Below are 18,338 nucleotides of genomic sequence, written 5' to 3'. Positions count from 1 at the left end.
AGACGATCCCGGCCGGAGTGTCCAGAGGAGGCAGCATCCATGGGGAAGGGCCTGGAGTCTGGCAGGGGAAGATCCTCTGAGGAAGCCGATTAGGCTGAGTAAGGGAAGACCACCAGGGCAAGAGCTGCCTTGTGGAGGGAAGGTCAGCCCCACTTTGGCCCTAGAAGGCAGAGCCAGGCGGGGAGTGTCTTCAAGCTAAGGCTGGATCTGTTGGATACTTGGGGAAGGGGGGACTCCTGTTGCGGTCTCTGGGTAGAGATGATGTTGGGCGAACCCTGGAGTGCTGGCAGAGGGCAGCTTTAGCTCCTGGTTCCCAAGCACTTGAGGCCCTCAGATTCTAGGGCGCTAAATGAGATTTGTCCTAAAGAAACCAAGCCACTGTTTCCCCAAGACAGTTTTATTGGTCCTCCCCCTCTGGTGGTTAAGTGACCCTGGCCCCCGGTTGGGAGATGGCGGGAGGGCCGGGAGACAGTTCCCGAGAGCATGGAGCTAGTGGAGTGTGAGCTCCCTGCTGCCGCGGTCTCCTCAAGCTCGGAGGCCTCCTGCCTCACGGGCAGTGGCGGCTTGGGGCTGGGCACTGTCTCTTGGGCTCTGGCCGGCCCTCTGGAAGCGGGGCCTCTCTAAGCAGAGGGGATCTGTGCCCCCACCGGTGACAGGCTTCCAGGAACATGGCGGGCAGGACTACAAAAGGGCGAGTGGCTGACGCCACCCTCTGGGCTGCTGCCCTTGCCCCCAGGGACGGGTGGGCTCCTTAAGGAGAGGCTTTGGTCAGTGCCTTTTGAAGCTCATCGTTTCTCTTCTGGTCAATATCTTCCATCTCCCGCAGTTTCTGCAGAAGGCGGGGTAGAAAGGACAGTCAAGGGAGAGAGCCGAAGCGGCCGCCTGTGCCCCCCGAGCCGTGGGGTCCGGGGGCGCCCCACCTGTGAGATTTCAGTAAGGATTATTCCTCGGTATTGCTTGCCTTGGCCGAGGGCCTGCATCTCAGCCAAGAACTCTTGCCTTTCTCGGACTTCTTTCACCACTGGAGAGGAGACAAGACTCATTTGTTGGGAGGTGAGGGTGGAGCTCCCCAATCCCGGCCACCTCTCAGGGCCTGCCCTGAACTGTTTGGAGGCAGGGAAGGACCCCCGCTGGGAGGAAGGGGAGACCCATCACGCCCTGTCCCCTCCCCTGTGCCGCCCCGGGTTCTGAGCAGGATGGAAGCCCCCGGTGGCGGCAGGACCCTCCTCCCCCCCCCCAGAGGCCCGGGTGGGCTCCTAGTGCCTTACATTCTTCAAATCTATCTGGCTCTGGGTCCGAAGGCAGAGGCTTGGCCTGCCGAACAGACTGCTTCTTTTTCCTCTTCTCAATGGCTTCTTTCCCATTAGTAAATATGTCTTGGAGCCGCTCCTTCTCCTTCTCTGTGTCTCCTGCGGGATCCCAACAAGAGCCCAAGTCAGGGGGAGGGGCGGGAGACCCAGGGCCTCGGCGTCTCTGGGAGGCAGAGAAGGGGAAGGGCTCTGTGCTGGGCACCCACAGGGCAGGGAGCGGGGCCAAAATGGCGACGGGCACAGGGAAGAGTCATTTTGTAGGAGCTGAGGTGGGACGGGAGGCCCCCTCCCAAGATGAAGCTCAGGGAGGAAGGAAGGGGGATGGGAGAGGGCAGAGCTCCCCAATAAATTGCCTTTGGACACCCTGTTTCCTCTTCCTTTGTGTTGCGCTCATTCTGAGGGGTTTGGGTGGGAGCCCTTGACGAGCTTTGGGGTTTGTTTTAGAGAGCATTGCCCTGTTCTGGCATCCATCCTCAGCCAGGGGCCGCTCCCCCCGGCCTGGGGCTTCAGCACTCACGACAGGGTCTCGGCTTGAACTGGTCTCGGCTGTAGGCCTCGTTAGCCTGGCAGACTTCGGCAGGGCGGAGGTGGGGCCTCGGGCCCAGGATGGGTGGCAGGCAGAAGGTGCTGACTCTCTTGGGCGTTGGCTTCTGGCTGGATGACGGGCTGCACCGAGAGGGCAGGGCATCGCCTCCTGGGGAGAGGAGAGTGGAAAGAAGGCAAAGGCCCACGCCCCTGGAGCCCACTTCTGGCCCTGTGGGCCTCAGTATCCCATCCCAATCTCTCTGAGAGGGATGACTGGTCTTCCTGGGCTCCAGTGAATAAAGGTGGCACATCCCCACCAGTGTTGGGGACTGTCCAGGTGGCAGAGTAGGGATGGGGATGGGGACAGGGGGAAGATGTGAAGGAAGATCCAGGGAGAAGGAGAAGGATTGAGTCCTCCGAAGGAGGGAGAGCCAGGACTTAGCAAGGGAAGAACATTCTAATGGGGCGAAATGCCTTTGCTCTGTACCAGGGCCTCCAAGATCTAGACAGCAGCTAAGCAAGATGCGCTCGCCAGGGACTTGCTCCTACCTGAGGATTGCTCTTCCAAGGAAGTGAGTGACCCCCTCCTGCCTCCTAGCCTTCATTAAACTTTGCAGTTCCTTAATGGGCTTAAAGTCTGGACAGGTTAATCGTGGCCTTCTATTAGGGAAGGGCTACTTAGCTGTCTTTACGTCCCGCTTCCAGCACTTAGGTCAGGGTGTTCCATCTAACAGGTCCTCAACAAATGGGCCACAAGAATGGCTATATCACTGAGCTCAAGCTAATTCTTGTGCATGAGCCGAGGGAGGGAAGGAGCAGAGCCACGGACACCAAAGACGAATGTCTCATGAAAAGACCATGAGAGTATCTGTCATATAAGGGAGACCATCACTGGCTAGTACAAAGGATGCTGGGAAGAGTAGCTAAGGAGATAGCCGAGTGCCCCAGCTCAGATCCTGGCTTGGCTTCTAACTGGGAAGGGACTGAAATGGATGGTTCCAGAGGCTCCAACTCTCCAACTGAAACCCTGAGATTGGCACGGGAGAGGGAGCAAGGCACTGTGGGTACAGCTGGCCTGAGACAGTAACACTCAATGTCCTGGCTAGGCGACCTTTTCTCTGATTTTAGCAGCTCTCCAAGGCTGCAGAGCAGAGAATATCATCGCCTGGACAGTCCATCATAGGTCCAGCTCCTGTACCTAGTCCTAGGAATGGCCCAAGAATGATCCACCGAGGAGTGGAAGAGAGACTAAAGCTACAACCGACTAAGGCTGGAAATCCTCTGCCAAGAAGGTGGAGTATGAGCGGTCTTAAAAGATGGACAAGATTTAGCTAAGGGGAGTGGGACAAAGACCCACTGGAGGTGAAGAAGAATGTCCACAGAGTATAAGGGGAATTCGTTTGGTCAGGAAGGAGGCTCCCTTAGGGAAAAGGGTGTGGAGAGCCAGGTTCCGGCCAGATTGTAGAACACAACATTTCCCACAGAATTCCAGTTGGACAGCTTTTCAGAGGACTATTCTTTTCAAGACTAGATCCTTATCCTTCAAGTCACCAGATAACCCATCTCCCACTTTTCTGAAAAAGGCCAGCAGAAGAGAGCTCCCTCAAGATTTCTCTCCCCAGTGCAATCTGGAACTATACCCATAGGGCTATCAAACTGGCCATATGCTTTGACCCAGCAGTGCTGTTACTGGGTCTGTATCCCAAGGAAATCAAAAAGTAGGGAACAGGACCCATATGTGCAAAAATGTCTGTAACAGCTCTTTCTGTGCTGCCAAAGAATTGGAAAATGAGTAGATGTTCATGCATTGGGGAATGGCTAAATACATTATGGCATATGAAAGTAATGGAATATTGTTATTCTATGTAAAATAACGAACAAGCTGATTTTAAAAAGGCCTGGAAAGATTTACACCAACTGATGCTGAGCGAAACAAGCAGAACCAGGAATACATTGTTCTCAGGAACAGCAAGATTGTGAAATGATCCATTATAACGACTTGGTTCTTCTCAGCAGTTCAGTGATCCAAGGCAATCCCAATAAACTCTGGATGGAAAATGCCATCCACATCCAGAGAGAGAACTATGGAGACTGAATGTAAATCAACACATGCTAGGTTCACTTCTTCCCCCCCCCCTTTTTTCTTCTGCTTTTTTTATCTTGTGGTTTTCCCCTTCTGATTTTTCTTTCCCAACATGATTCATAAGGAAATATGTAAAAAAAAAATGTACATGTATAACCAAAAAATTTTTTCTTAAATAAAAAAAATAAGATTTCTCTCCCAAATATCCCAGTGAAACTAAACAAATGACTTCTGTGAAAGGAAGAGAGTCTCCACCACCCTCCAAAAAAGGCTGTAAAGACTAGTTTCAGATGGGGAAAATGAGACATACACAGATGACACATAATAATATAATGATGCCAAACCACCCATCCCAAAGGAATCTAGGCAGTAAGGAAGAAGTGTCCAATCAGCTATATAGACAGATACTGCTGTGCCATTAGAATGAAGGGGTGGGGAGGAGGAGGATCAGGGCTTCCAATTACTTTTCACCGAATCCATGAGATGCCGCTGCTGGAAATTGGTAAGTTTGGACTCCTCCATCATCACTGCAAAACAAACAGTTGTGATGAGAGCCACGGGGCTTCTGGCCATGCCGGGGTTCTTTCCTGATCAGCCCTTCCATTGGTGCCGTCCTTCCACTGACCTTTCAGCAACTGACAGGTTTCTGGGGTGTAGCCAGACTGGGGTGCTTGCCAAAAGCCAGTACCTTTGGCCACAGCTCCTGATTTCCCCTTTGCTGCCATGGCAAATCCCTAGGGGTGGAAAAGAAAGCTTTTGGCTTCCCAGAAAGCATGGGGCTAGAGAGCTGGGAGGGGGGGAGAGGAAGGGGAAGGTGTGCCACTGAGTGGTAAAGAGGCTTTAGGCCTGGTCATGTCGGTTGGAAATAGAGTTCTTGGGGGAGGAAATGCTAGCTGTCCTTCGGTTACTATGTGGATGGATGTCTGCTGCTGCTTGCGGTCAGAGGTCGGTCTGGCAGAACTAGGAGGGATGGATGCAAATTTATGCTTGACGTCAGCAAACATCCCTTGGCAGAGCTATTCCAAAACAGAAGAGGGATTCCCTCTAACTAAAAACAGGATGATCAGTTAGTTATCACTGAATCGGGGTTGAAGGAGGTCCCAATATCCTAGATCCGGAAACGGAAACAATCTCCCCAACGTTTGGAACCAGCAGTCATTGCGACTCTTCTTGAAGACCTCCACTGACAGGGACTCGCTACTCCCCAGGGCACCCCTTCTGCTTTGGGGCAGCTTTCAGAAGTGCAAGCTGGGGGGACGGGGGATTCCTAGTGGGGGCGTGGCCTTCTTCTGACCGCTAGCAGTCCGGCTTCAGCCTTTCCCAGGCCAGGCCTGATGGGAAACATCTCGCGCTCTCCGGAGATGCCCGAAGCCGGGGGCAAGGACTGCACTCGCGGTGTCCAGCAGACCCGGTTCGACGCAAAGGACCAAACTTCCCGCTTACGCTGTCAGAACTATCGCGACAGGCTGACCTTGTCGGGGAAGAGCCACGTGACAAGCCCCCCACGGCCACCCGCCCCCGGGCTTTCCTTCTTCCCCAGGGACGGGCTCCGGACCACCCCGGTCCTGCAGCTGGATCCATGGGGCTCAGGGCAGCCGCTGCCTCGGGCTACCATGGCAACGGTATGGCAAGGGTAGGCCCGGCCTATCCCGTCAAGACAACTGCTCAGGCTCCAAGCTCTCCTCCGGAGAGCTAGGCTCCGCCTCCGGTACCATAGCAATGGCCGACTCCGCCTCTCGGAAACATTCTGGGCCCCGCCTCTGGCACCTCCTCCTCAGCCACACCCCTCCCCGCAAGCCCCGCCCCTTTTGCCGACGCTTACGTATCCCACCTCCCGATTCTAGGCCCCGCCTCCAAGTGCCATGGCAACACCCGCTCCTCCCCCTCCAGAGCCGCTCTTCTAGCTTCCCCACCCCTTTGTAACTCCCAGCTCTGCCTCCGCTGCAAAGTACGCGCACCGGGCTCTGCCGCTGCGCCTGGACAATCTCGGCGCCCTCTCCCCAAGCGCTCTCGGCTCTGCTTCCGGCTCTGCTTCCGTCTCCACCTCCGGCTACCGAGGGAATAGCCGCGCTCCAAGCTCAGAGCTCTTCGGCTCCTCTTTGCCATGGCAACGGCAGCCCCACGCCCCCTCCTGGCACCAGGCTCCACCCCTTGGCTTTTTACCGCCCTTTCTTGGAGCGGGAGTTCGATTTTCCGCCCCTACTTTATTCCCGGAAATTGCGTATACGTTGTAGTCACTGCGCAAGCGCAGCCGATTCTGGAAGAGCCAACCCGGAAGTGGATGCTAGCAGTCGTGAGGTTGGTCGCGGAGGCGCGAGTCCGAGTAGCGCCTGACACAGTGCCCGGCGGCTGGGGCTAGTTGGGTTCTGAGAAGAAAGCGCTGTCTCAAGACAGCTTCTCCTGGCCCAGGCGGCCATTCGGCCCAAGCCCGAGGACCCGCAGGCATGTCTGACAACGAGGACAAGTGAGTGCGGGAAAGTGAGGCCGGGGGAACGGAGGGGAAGCGCGTGGAGGGGCGGGGACAGCGGGGATAGGGAGAGAAGGGACGGAGTGGGGGTGGAGGGGCGGGGCTAAGAGGGATAGGTAGAGGGGGGATGGGGGCGGGGCTAGCATTGGGTATCCCAGGGGAATGAAGGAGGCGGGGTGGAGGGGCGGGGCTAAGCGAGATAGAGAAGGGAAAGGAAGGAGGAGAAAGGGATGGAGGATGGACTGGGGGAGGAGGGATGGAGGGAGTAGAGAGGGAGAATGATGTAGGGGAGGGGCTAAAGGGATAGTAGAGAAAGGGAGTGAAGGAGGAGGGGGTGGAGGAGGGAGCTAGGGGAGATGGAGGGTAGGACTAGGAGACAGGTAGAGAGGAGGAATGAAGGGGGAAGGAAAGGGAAGGACAGGGTTAGGGGTCAGGTAGAAGAGAAGGGGATGGAGGATGATTGAGGCCAGGAGATGGGGCTCAGTGTTAAAAGGTTAGGTGAAAACGGTCGGAGAGCCATTGTGGTCCAGGTTCAGAAAAATCCGGGTTCAGATCTCGTCCCTGATCCTGACAACCTAGATGACCTTGTGTGGGTTTGCGCCTTAGTGGCCCTGCTTGCCTCCTCTGTAAATGTTTTCCTCTGAGCGACTGCTCCCAGAAGGCAAGGACTTCGGGCTGGTTCTCCATTCCCAGTGCCCTGCATAGCTTTTGGCACACAGTGGGTGCTCAGTAAATGCTGTGGACTGGGAGTGTGGATCTAGTACTGTGGGGATCCCAAGGTCAGACTGGGGACAGAGATACAGAGAAAGACGGGGCCTGGGACTTTTTACAGCGAGGGGTGGAACGCAGTTTCTTCACTTTCTGCCCCATCAGCGCCAGGCTGGAAGTGGGGAGCTGGGTAAAGGCGTTCAGCCCTCTCTGAGCCCCAGGTCACAGGATTCTGGTTCTTTCTTCCTCTCTAGTTATGATGGAGATGACTTCGATGATGTCGAGGAAGATGAGGGCCTTGATGACCTGGAGAATCCCGAGGAGGTCTGTACTTCTCTCATGGGCTCTTACTGCCACAGCACAGCACAAGGTGCAGAGCAGGCTGTCATTCTAGTTCGTGGCTCTTCTCCTCACCTGGGACCACAAAGAAAGCCACTGGTCATTGAGTGGAACAGCCACCCTATGGGAACCAGCAGCCCCGTTTGCAGACATGCTGACTACAGGCTTTTAGTCCCATCCTTTGACTGTCCTGGGCTTCTGGGGCTGTCGGTCCCTTATCACAGGTGAAGCATCCCAGAAGGGACAGATCTAGGATAGAGTAACTTTGGAAGACAGGCCCCTACTCTGGGATCGAGAAGGATGTGGCAGCTCAACAGGGGCTTCCCCACAAGCCTATATTTCCATTTGATTAATAATGTGGACAGTCAACGGAATTTTGGTCTGGCAGGCAAAATCTTTTAAACTTTTATTCCTCCAAACTGACTTTGCCAGACACTTGGAAAATGGGAAACATGCTCCTAGACTTCTGTTGGGAGGACCTATAGTCTTACTTCTCCATTATGTCTGGTGGAAGTTACCAGGAGCCTCTAGGTCTGAGCCAAAAGGAAACTTCCCACTTTCCTCTCCCTCTTTTTCTAGGAGGGCCAGGAGAATGTGGAGATCCTCCCCTCTGGGGAACGGCAGCAAGCAAACCAGAAGAGGATCACTACTCCCTACATGACCAAGTATGAGCGAGCCCGGGTCCTAGGCACACGGGCCCTTCAGATTGCGTAAGTGGGAATCCCCCTTCCTGCCCCCCCCCAAAAAAAAAAACAAAACACTTCCATTGACAGCTCATTTCAGCAGACTTTTGTAGGTATCTTCTCTAAAAAGCACTGAGGCATAATAGCTTAAATGATGAGTTTGAGAGCCAGGACAACTTGGGTTCAAGTGCAGCCCTCACAGCCTTCATCCAACCCTGTTACTTCTGCATTATTCTCTTGGTGACCCCTGCCTCAGATCTAATCCACTCAGCTCGTAATGGGTTGCAATCTGCATTTATGATAGGACTTCCTACACTTTGGAAGACTTAGGAAATTGACACAGTTAAAAGTCAAAGGTTTTGCTGTGTTCTTGAGTTGTTTTTCAGTCATGTCCAACCCAACTCTTCACGACCTCATTTGGGGTGTTCTTGGCAGAGGTGCTAGAGTGGTTGGGCGTTTCCTTCTTTGGCTCATATTCTAGATAAAGAACTGAGGCAGACAGGGTGAAGTGACTTGTCCATGGTGACACAGCTACTAAGTGTCCGAGGCCAAATTTGAATTCAGGTCAGCCTGACTTCAGACTTTATGTTCTGTCCACGGCAGTGCCCCCTAGTTGCGTAAGTCACCCAGAAATCCAAGGTCCAGAGCTCAATTTGACTTAACGAAAGTCATTTTGTTCCTCTGGACTTCTTCATGAACGGGATGACTTGAGAGGTCCCTCCCCTAAGTCTCCGATCTGGGGATCCTTGCCTTCATGTCTTTGGTGGCATTTAACAAATGGGATCAAACGTTAAATTTTTTGAATGGCAAGAGCCTGTGGTCAGAAGTGGAGCGGGTACACAGAGAACTGGGATAAGCAGTATTAGTGCACTGTAGAGATGCAGCAAAGAGCCAGGAGCATAAATGCGTTGAGGAAGAGATTGCTTTCCCATGAAGGGTTTGATTTGGGATCTCCCAAGGCAGGGGCAAGATGAGAAGGGGGGATGAAGGGAAGTCTGGGTGTGCCAGAATCTAAGTGGTAGGAATGAAAAAACAAAGCATGTGTTAGGCTCTTTGAACAAATCATTTGGGGCACGTAGAAAGTCAGCTTTGTCCTGAAGGAGCTCACGTCTGAATGGAGGAGATGGCACTGAAGGAAGGTTTCAGTAGGCCGTCGGGTGGACGTGACCCAGAGTCCTTGGGGGGCAGGGCAAAACAGATGTTTGGCCTCTTCTTTCATGTCATTGCCACTGATAAAGTCATTAGTGATTACTGTTAAATGATTGGGCAGTCCCGAGATTTGGGGGGCAGGAACTTCTCTTCTGGGTCTGAGGGACGTGCCTGGCAGTCCATTCTTGGCCGTGTTCTGTTGGGCCTTTCTGTCAGCGGCTGGGATGGAGGTGACACGCTTCTGGGAGCGATGGTGTTCCCCTGGGCTGTGTCTAACTGGACAAAATGGAAAGAAATGAATGTTCCCCACAGTGTGCGAGTTCAGACTTGGCGGCTAAATATGAGCCGACCGAGAAGGCCGTGGCTAAGCCACGGGGAACAGATGCGGAGGTAGCAGTTTCATCAGTGTGTTGATCTCATTGGCATAACTGGTGTGGTGGCAGGGCAGCACGGGGAGCCCAGAGAACTGGAGGCTCAGGAGAGGCGTGAGCCGCCCGCCGGGGGAGCAGGTGGTTAGTCCCGGCAGCCTCTGCCGAGGGCTGCCATGTCTGCAGTCAGTGGCGTTCGGATGCTACATTTTAGGAAGAGTTTTGACAAGCAAGTGCTTATTTGGCAAGTACAGGATGATCTGTTTGAAGGAACAGGGCTAAGAAAAATTGTAGTGGTGAGAGGAATGGGATATCTAGAGAATTGACGTGGCAGGAGGGACAGCTGTGCTTTGCTCGGCTCAGAGGGCAGGATGAAGAATCAGTGACATAGAGAGGTAGACTTTGGCTCGATAAAATGAGGGTGGGAGTGTATGGAGCATCAGGGAAGAAGCAGGGGCTGGGGAGCTCCGATCCCAGCTTCCCCTTGGGCCCAGTGATCTCTGGGGCTCTTTGCACTTCTGTAAAATCAAGGGTTGGACAAAGGTCAGGCTCCGAAGAACCTCAGGGGCGAATTGTGTCTTCTTCTTCCCAGCCCAGGGACTTGTTGAAATGGATAATAATTATTGGGCAGGATTCACACTCAAGTCTTCTGACTCATGAGCTCTTAAAGTCACGTTTCTGATTTCAGTAGAGGGAGAATTTTCTACTAATGGAGCCTCCATCATTGAGGTTTGTAGGTGGAGGCCAGAGGAGAACCCTGCTCAGGGTGGACTGGAGGACGGGCCTTTCCTTCCAGCAAGGAAGATTGTCTAAAATGTGTGTGAAAGTAGGGCTCTGTGACCTCCAAAGGGCTGGACGGGCTCCAAGGGTTCCTGTTATTTGAGATCATTCTTTGCTGAACGGCTCTTCTCGTAGATTTTTCCAGGCTCCTTGCAGCCAAGGCTTCTGTTTTAAACATCTTTGTGTCCTTTTAAGGATCCAGCTCAGGGCCTTCCATATAGGGAGAGTTCATGGAAGAGACTGATTGAAGGATCCATAAGTTCTCTGTCAGGCCATGAGCGAGCTTAGCTTAAAGTGACATTGAATTTTGGAATTAAAGTAGAACCGGAACAGTAGGCCTTGGTGTGCTTGTGAGCCCTTCTCGAGGTTAACGGCCGCCCTGGGTGGGGTTTGGGCAGGAAAGTGGCCAAGCTGGCAGGGCTGGTGGTCAAGGACTGCTCCGGCTGCAGCCTGCCACCTGCTGGTCACTGCTGCCCAGGCCGCGTGGTCTGTGCCACGCCACCTGCTGGCCACATCCCTGTACTGCAGGCTCCTCCCTCTGAGCCCTTGAGGACTTGGAACTAAAAGAGGTCGGAGATCATTTTTGTCGGGACCCTTCCAAACAGAAAATCTCACAGGAGGGGGTAGTTGGACTCTAGTGCCTCTAAAGGTTTTATTTCACGAATCCCTGGATTCAAGGCCTTTTAAATATTCTCCCCGTTTGCTAGACTAAATCACGTGCCGAGAGGCAGGCTGGGGCTGATTTTTAGGGAATCAGATGGCTTCTGCTCTAGGTCTGAGACCTACAGGATGGAGAGAGACATCAGTCCTGTAAAAGTATCCTCACAAAGCTCATGCACTTCCCCTCGTGAATAAAGCCTGGAGGGAGGGGGGTCAGTATGAATGGACCCCAGATCTTGGCCTGTCCACTCCTCTCGGGACCCAAGGCCTGGTCCCGCCCGAGTGGCTGAGGCAGAGCCTTAGAGGACAGAGGGTCAGAGCTCACCGGGGCCCCGGCCTCGGGGTCCAGCTCAACTGCTCACTTCACCACGGGCCCCATTTCAAAGGCCACCAAGTTCATTAGTAATAATCAGATGGAAGACTGAGTGAGAAAAATTTTTGTAAAGCGCTTCATAGACCATCAGTTGCTTGATGAGCCATTGTCTTCCTTACCATGAGCTTCCCTCTCCCAGGCCAGGAGGCTTCAGGGGGACAGCCTGCTTGGGCCAGACAGGGCCTGCCCCTGCCCTGACACAGCTGCTAGAGACAAGGAGCGGGCAGCATCTTTCCCAGGTGACCCCGGGCCTGTCATCAGTCTCTCTTGGGGCAGAAAGGTTTCTCCAGGGTTCACCCACCCGTCTGTTCTTCCTCCATCAGCTCTGCTGGGTAATTACATCCTCCGGCAGAGGGAGTCCCTGTCCTCTGCCTCCCTTAGGGTGTGAAGGAAGGTGGTTTCTCCAGCCACTAATTATAAGGGGATAGTGCACCCAGAGCCACTCTCCTGAGGCTCTTTTCATGGTCACTCCTGGACGGAACCATGCAGAGCATTTCATTCAGTCCCCCGCATTCTCCTCCAGGCCAGGCCCTGGGGCTGACTCAGCTTGGGCCACAGGGCCTCTTGGCTTTGCTGTGGCCTAGGTGGACTGATGTCTCCTAAGGTTACTTCCAGCTGAGTTTTCCTGTGATCTGGTGGAGGGAGAGCTGAGGTGAGGACATCCACAGAAGGCCCCTTCCTGTGAGAGAAGGCTCCCTGGAAGTGTCCAGCCGCTTTGACAAGAGTGGATTGTACCGGCCTTTGTGTGGGATCCAAGGGAATCCGAGTCCCCGGTGACCCAGGGCAGGTGACTTTCTCTCTCCACCCCTAGCTTCCTCTTCGGTGAAATGAGGAGTCCTGGACTGGATCAATTCCAGGGTCTCCTCTGGCACTAATGGTCTCTAGTGCTAATGAGGGGAGTTTCATTTGATGGCCCCTCGAGGGTTTATAAAGTAGGGAACTTGGCAGCTCAGTAAAGGAGCTGACCCCGGTGTCGTTCTCTCCGTTTTATGGATGAGAAAACTGAGGCTCGGGCAGGATTCCTGGGGAGGTCTCTCCTGGCCCCGAGACTAGGACTAATAAGGCTGTGTTGCTTTTGATTTGCCAGTGGTGTGATCTGTAATATTTAGGTCGAGTATCCATTTGGAGTTCATTGTGGAATAGGATGTAAAGTGTGGGTCTGAGGCTGAAAAGGGGAAGGAGAAGATTGGCTAAGAGGCTTGGGATCCAGAGGTCCAGCCAGCCCCAGAGAAGTAGGTGACCCAGAGCTCCGCCATCCTAGGCAAGACCCTTAACCTTCAGAGCTAACTTCCTTATCAGAGTATGAACTTGTTCCTGTTGTCCATGTGCCTGGATTGCCCTTCCCAAACCCTGCCCATTTCTCATGGTGCAGTGGAAGGGTCTTTCCTATGACATCTCCCTCATCAGCAATTACAGAATGTCAGAGCAGGGCCACGAAGGACCTAGAACGGCCGAGCTGGGAGGGTTCTCAGAGAGCCTCTGAGTACGAATTTAGACCTGAGAACTGGTCTAGAACATCTGGGCCCAGCTGGGAGAGGCCTGGAGCATTTAAGAGTTCTCAGCTGAGGGCCTGAGGCCGGGGGAGCCCACTGGTTTGCTCCTTACTCTTTGCCAGCTCAGGGATCCAGACTTTTCATGTCCAGAGCTGTCTCTGCACCCTGCCTCTTGAAAGCTCTTCTTCCAACCCGTCCCATTCTTCTTCCCTCCCTCAAAGGGAGTGTGCCCATGTTGTCCCTTTGTCCCTGCAGAATGTGTGCCCCTGTGATGGTGGAGTTGGAAGGGGAGACTGACCCACTGCTCATCGCCATGAAAGAACTCAAGTGAGTTATCTGAGAGCCCCGCATTCACCTCCCTGCCCTGCCCCTCGCCTCCTGTGCCCCGGCCTCCTTGGCTCTCTGGCAGCCCCACACAGCCACCCCCTGTGTGGCCATGCTGCCTCCAAGGAAGGGGCTTTCGTGCCCCCTTTCCGAACCTCCTAGGTTCTCGGCCTCCCCTTGACACTCTGATAAGCAGACCTTTTCGTTCTGCACCCTTCTGTTCCTGCCTTTGCCCGTGGAGGTGCCCATGGAGGCTTGCGGTCTCTTAAGCCTCTCCTTCTGCCCACAGAGCTCGAAAAATCCCCATCATCATCCGCCGCTACCTGCCCGATGGGAGCTATGAAGACTGGGGTGTGGACGAGCTCATCATCACCGACTGAGCCCCGGCCCCTGCCCCTGCCCCCTGGCAGTTTTTTGTTCTCTTTGTTTTTCTATATGGATAATAAAGCCTATTCACCCTCTCCTGCTCTCCGTACTCCAGCTGCCTCCCCCTTTGGGTGCCACTGCCCGGCTCCTGGGAGCTGGTGCCAGGCTCTGGCTTGGCCCCCCAGCAGCTCTCTAAGAACCTCTGCAGCCCCCTGCATGCGGCCCCCCCCAGCCCAGCTCACAAGAGACTGTGGCTGCTGCAGGGAGGGAGACACTTCAGCTGCCTCCCCAGCACACAGACCGGCCTTTGTGCCCAGGGAACTGGTTGCCATGGAAACCTCCAATTTCCTCCGATGGGGACTGACTTCGGGGGCTTCTCAGGAGTATCACAGAGCAGGTCTCATCAAGCCACCCATTGTTTCCTGAGGACCTGCCCCAAGCCCCTTATCACCCATCGGGATCCCCTTTCAGGAGCGGTGTACCAGCAGGAAGCACAGGACTGGAGTTGGCCTTCCTCCTCCTCCTCCCCCAGCCCCACCTGGCCCTGTTGGGAGCCTTGGACAAATCAGCTGCCCAGCAGAGGGTCTGACACCCTCTTTCCCCAAGGTGCCCCCTCTCGGGCCCTGGCCCTGGCCACACCCCTCTGGCCCCTCCCCTTTCCCTTTGCACCTTCTCTGGGCCAAGGCAGGAATGGGTAGACCCCAAGTGCCGGCCTCACTCCTGACTCAGAAGAGGGCCTCTGTATTGTAAGGCAGGCCCTCCCCTTTGTAGCTCCTAGGGCCACGTCTGTGATCTGAGCTAACGAGAAGTGACCGAGCCCACTCCCTGCCTCACGGGGGATCCATTGGTCCTTTCGGTTGCTCCCTCGCACTTCATTTCACCCCAGGAGCTGGAAGAACCCCAGCCCTCCTCTACCAGGATGGGCAGGGGTGGGATGAGCTGTCCCAGGTTATCGGCAGCCCTGGCTGGGCTGAGGGGGACAGCCGATAGCTGTCCAGGTGGGAGAGGGTTAATCTGTGGAGCTAAGCTGTGCCCTTTCTGGCCCTTCCCCCCCATCACCCACCCTCCACCCCCGCCCCAAGCTCATGGAATCCTTTAATCACATCGGGCGCTGAAATTTCAGTCCTGAAATGCCGCCTTTGTGCAGGCATCCCGGGCCGCCGCCCCGGAGTGCGGGGGTCATTTTCTCTGCCCCATTTCTTTAAATGGCCTCTTTGTTCCCTGCTGGGCTGCTCAGTATCAGATGTGATTAAAGGGAGGTGGGGTTGGGGTGGCAGGGGGGTGGGATGGTTGGAGGAGATGGGGGGGAGGTTAACCCTCAGGGGGCCAGTAGAGTCGGACTGCTGCCCTCCCTCCACCTTGTTTCTGTGGTGGCCCGAGCATCTTCTGACCCCGCCACTGTCGACACTCCTCTGGGGTCTGGCCCACCGTCCCTTCACCCTCTCACCTGAGACTCGCTTGGCTCTTCTCTCCTGTGAAACTCGCTGGAGCCCCTTCTCCACCCCCACCCTCTCGTCCCCCGGGACAGGTCTTTCCTTTTTCTTTGCCTCATTCTTGTCCCCCTTCTTCGCCCCGTGTCCTCAGCCACCTCTAGTCTCTCCCAGACCAGCAAACTGAGGCATCGATTTTGGACTTCTTGCCTTCCTCATCCTACCCCCATCTCACTGGGGGAGAAACACATTTAATTTAAATGGAATCCAAAAAGCTTTGTCCATTTTTTTTTCTCAATAAATTTAAACAAAACATTTAAATTGCTACAGTTTTTTCTTACATGGTGGAACACTTCCAACACCCAAATCCCTTTATTAAATACTTGTTTACTTGTTGACTTTGAAAGTGCTCTGTCTGAAAAGTCGAGCAGGATAGCATAATTATCTTGTTCAAGACTGAAAATATGATTGTCAGTAATTAAATCATGGAGCCCAGGAAAGATGTTAAAGCATTTGGGATGGAGTAATGGTCTGATTTTTCAAGATGGGAAATAAAAGTGGATTTCAGAAAGTACAGACCTACAAGCTTAATACTAATCACTTAGCAAGATTCTAGTTGACATTCGTGGACTGATGGTGCAAGAAAGCAGTGGTCATTGGGAGCCAGCATGGAGTCATTAATACTTAGTGGAGTTCCCCTATAATGTTCTGTTGGGCTGTTAGATGATCAGAATGCTGAAGATGTAGCCTATCTTAGGTTCATTACAGTGTCCATATGGATAAATGTGGGTCAGGTGATAGTACGATTAAGTAGTGCCCCAGTCCAGCCCCACGGGAGAGAGATTTTGAGAGGGTTCCACCAAAGGATCAAAAATCAGTTATTAGTAAAGATATAATCCTTTAGTGTGACAAAGTTTAATTCGCTCAGAGGAGAAGCTAGTGCCTGAAATGCATGAATCCATTGGAGGCAGGAGAAGTTCAAGGCAGAGGGACATCTGGTCTCTGTTGCCAGAAGGGGAGGGAACCTGGATCAGGATGGTCCTCACACCACAGCAGGAAGAAGGGAATGGATCTAGGGAGAGGCTGCTCACGGACATGGTGCGCCCAGTTTCTGTCATGCTCTTAACACGTGGATCACCTGAGTCCTTTATCTCTTTGCCAGGGCAGCTTGTTTTTTTTTTTTTTTTAATAGCTTTTTATTTACAAGTTATATGTATGGGAAACTTTACAGCATTGACAATTGCCAAACCTCTTGTTCCAATTTTTCCCCTCCTTCCCCCCACCCCCTCCTCCAGATAGCTGGATGACCAATAGATGTTAAATATATTAAAATATAAATTAGATACACAATAAGTATACATGACCAAAACATTATTTTGCTGTACAAAAAGAATCGGATTCTGAAATATTGTTCAATTAGCCTGTGAAGGAAATCAAAAATGCAGGTGGGCATAAATATAGGGATTGGGAATTCAATGTAATGGTTTTTAGTCATCTCCCAGAGTTCTCTGTGTTTGGTTGATTGAATATTTTCCCCCAGTTACAATTGAAATTTTTTTTACATTTGTTTTTAAAATTTTAGTTATAGCTTCTATCCCTTATCCCCAACCATAATTAAGGGACTACATGTGAAGTTATGCAAAACATTTCCATAAAAGTCATGTTGTGAAAGGAAACCCTGATCTCCCATCCTAATGAAAATAAAAGCCCTCAGGAAAAATAAAGAAAAAAAGAGAACGCTTCAGTCTGTATTCAGACACATTCAGTTCTTTCTCTGAGTACGGGTAGGATTTTTCATCATAAGTCCTTCAGAATAGTCATGGATGATTGTACTGCTGGGAATAGCAAAGTCATTTACAGCTGGTCATCCCAGAACATTACTCTTACTTTGTATATGGTACATTTCATTTTGCCTGAATTCGTGTAGGCCTTTCCAGGTTTTTTTTTTTCTGAGTGCATCCTGCTCATCATTTCCCATAGAACAATAATCCATTGCAAATATGTACTACATTTTATTGAGCCATTCTTCAATTGATAAGCATCCTCTCAATTTCCAATTTTTTTTTTTGCCTGAAAAGAGAGCTGCTATGAATATTTTTTGTATATATAGGTCAATTTCCTTTTTTCTTTTTTAATCTCTTTTATTCGTGCCTAATAGTATTGTTAGGTCAAAGGGAACACATGAATTTATAACCTTTTGGGCACAGAGTATATCTTTTGATCGTTTTATCAACTGGAGTATGGCTCTTAGTTCCTTAATAAGAGCCTTAGTAAGACTCTTAGTCTTGAATTCAGCTCTTCCTGACTGAATTTAACACTTATCTACTGAACCATTTAGCTGTCCCGTCCCCCATACAAAATTACCTTAGTTGTTTTGCATATGTTTCTCTTTTTATGAATTACTTCCCTTGGTTGATTGTAAATTCCCTGAAAGTAAGAACTGTTTAATGTTTATCCTTCTATCTCTGATTTCTAGTACTGCGCCAGGCATATAATAGGTGCTTAATAAATGCTTATTAATCGTTTGATTTCTTCATCTTCACCTACCAGCAATTTAAAAACAGGGTGGTTGAGCTAGGTTCCCTCCAGTTTTAAATTTTTATGTATCAATGCTAACCTGGAATGAGCTCTCTAGTAGGGAGGAAGAAAGTAAACATTTATTAAATGCCTATCATACTTGCCAGTTGAAACCTTCCTTCAGTGTGCTTTCCCCTATTAGAATATAAGCTCCTTTAGAGCAGGGACTGACTTTTCTATGTATGCATAGTGCTTTACACCCAGTAAGTGCTTATTAAATGTTTTATTCATTCATTTCTATCCTTATGTAAGCTGTTTTTATAAAAATTTCCCATCCTCCCTTTGCATCGGTTTATTCGTGTCTTCCAGCCTTGTCCAGGGTCCCATAGCTACTAAGTGTCTGAGATCGGAATGGCAAACTAATATTCTATTACATTCAGAAGCTGTAATCCCGTTCCCCGATCTTGCGATGCATCTTATTTCTGTTATCACCAATAATGCTGTTGTGAACATTTTTATCCCCGTGGGTCTTAACTTGCAGTCAACAATCTCCTGGCATATTGTCCCAGTAGCGGGGTGGAATGGCATGACTCATTTAGTCACGGGTTGTACATAATTCCAAATTGTTTTGCATCAAATTCCCATATGCTTACTGAATACCCTGATGACCCTAGACTGGAAGGGTAGGGAAGGAGGGGAGCTAGCTAATAGATTAAATTACAGGATCCCACAATGCTTTGACTGGCATTTAATAAATGCCCAT

The 18,338-nt window shown here is 51.9% G+C and overlaps 2 protein-coding genes across 6 annotated transcripts; one reads left to right on the top strand and one right to left on the bottom strand.

Annotated features, from left to right (window-relative positions):
- Window positions 1-388: 388 nt before the first annotated feature.
- On the bottom strand, window positions 389-6,062 carry C5H22orf23 (chromosome 5 C22orf23 homolog). 5 transcript variants are annotated; one of them, XM_031940639.1, is made up of 7 exons: window positions 5,213-5,697; window positions 4,544-4,652; window positions 4,383-4,445; window positions 1,828-2,004; window positions 1,269-1,409; window positions 962-1,021; window positions 389-829 (listed from the first exon to the last, which is right to left on the bottom strand). In XM_031940639.1, exons 1-7 carry the CDS (start codon window positions 5,261-5,263, stop codon window positions 804-806), a joined length of 627 nt encoding a protein of 208 aa, XP_031796499.1. In that variant the 5' UTR covers window positions 5,264-5,697; the 3' UTR covers window positions 389-803. The 5 variants fall into 5 exon arrangements, with proteins under 5 accessions (XP_031796499.1, XP_031796498.1, XP_023361166.1 ...); XM_031940638.1 differs by having other exon boundaries at window positions 921-1,021; window positions 5,213-5,692; XM_023505398.2 differs by lacking the exon at window positions 5,213-5,697 and adding an exon at window positions 5,832-6,062 and having other exon boundaries at window positions 389-1,021.
- A 120-nt stretch (window positions 6,063-6,182) lies between these two features.
- Window positions 6,183-13,723, top strand: POLR2F (RNA polymerase II subunit F). Its single transcript, XM_003772336.4, has 5 exons — window positions 6,183-6,382; window positions 7,348-7,417; window positions 8,012-8,142; window positions 13,194-13,265; window positions 13,552-13,723. Exons 1-5 carry the CDS (start codon window positions 6,363-6,365, stop codon window positions 13,640-13,642), a joined length of 384 nt encoding a protein of 127 aa, XP_003772384.1. The 5' UTR covers window positions 6,183-6,362; the 3' UTR covers window positions 13,643-13,723.
- The last annotated feature ends 4,615 nt before the right edge of the window (window positions 13,724-18,338 follow it).

The sequence above is a fragment of the Sarcophilus harrisii genome, chromosome 5 (genome assembly GCF_902635505.1).
Source record: "Sarcophilus harrisii chromosome 5, mSarHar1.11, whole genome shotgun sequence".
Taxonomy (NCBI): domain Eukaryota; kingdom Metazoa; phylum Chordata; class Mammalia; order Dasyuromorphia; family Dasyuridae; genus Sarcophilus; species Sarcophilus harrisii.
The sequence above is the reverse complement of the archived record's forward strand: the minus strand, read 5'-3'. Positions and strand labels throughout refer to the sequence as shown.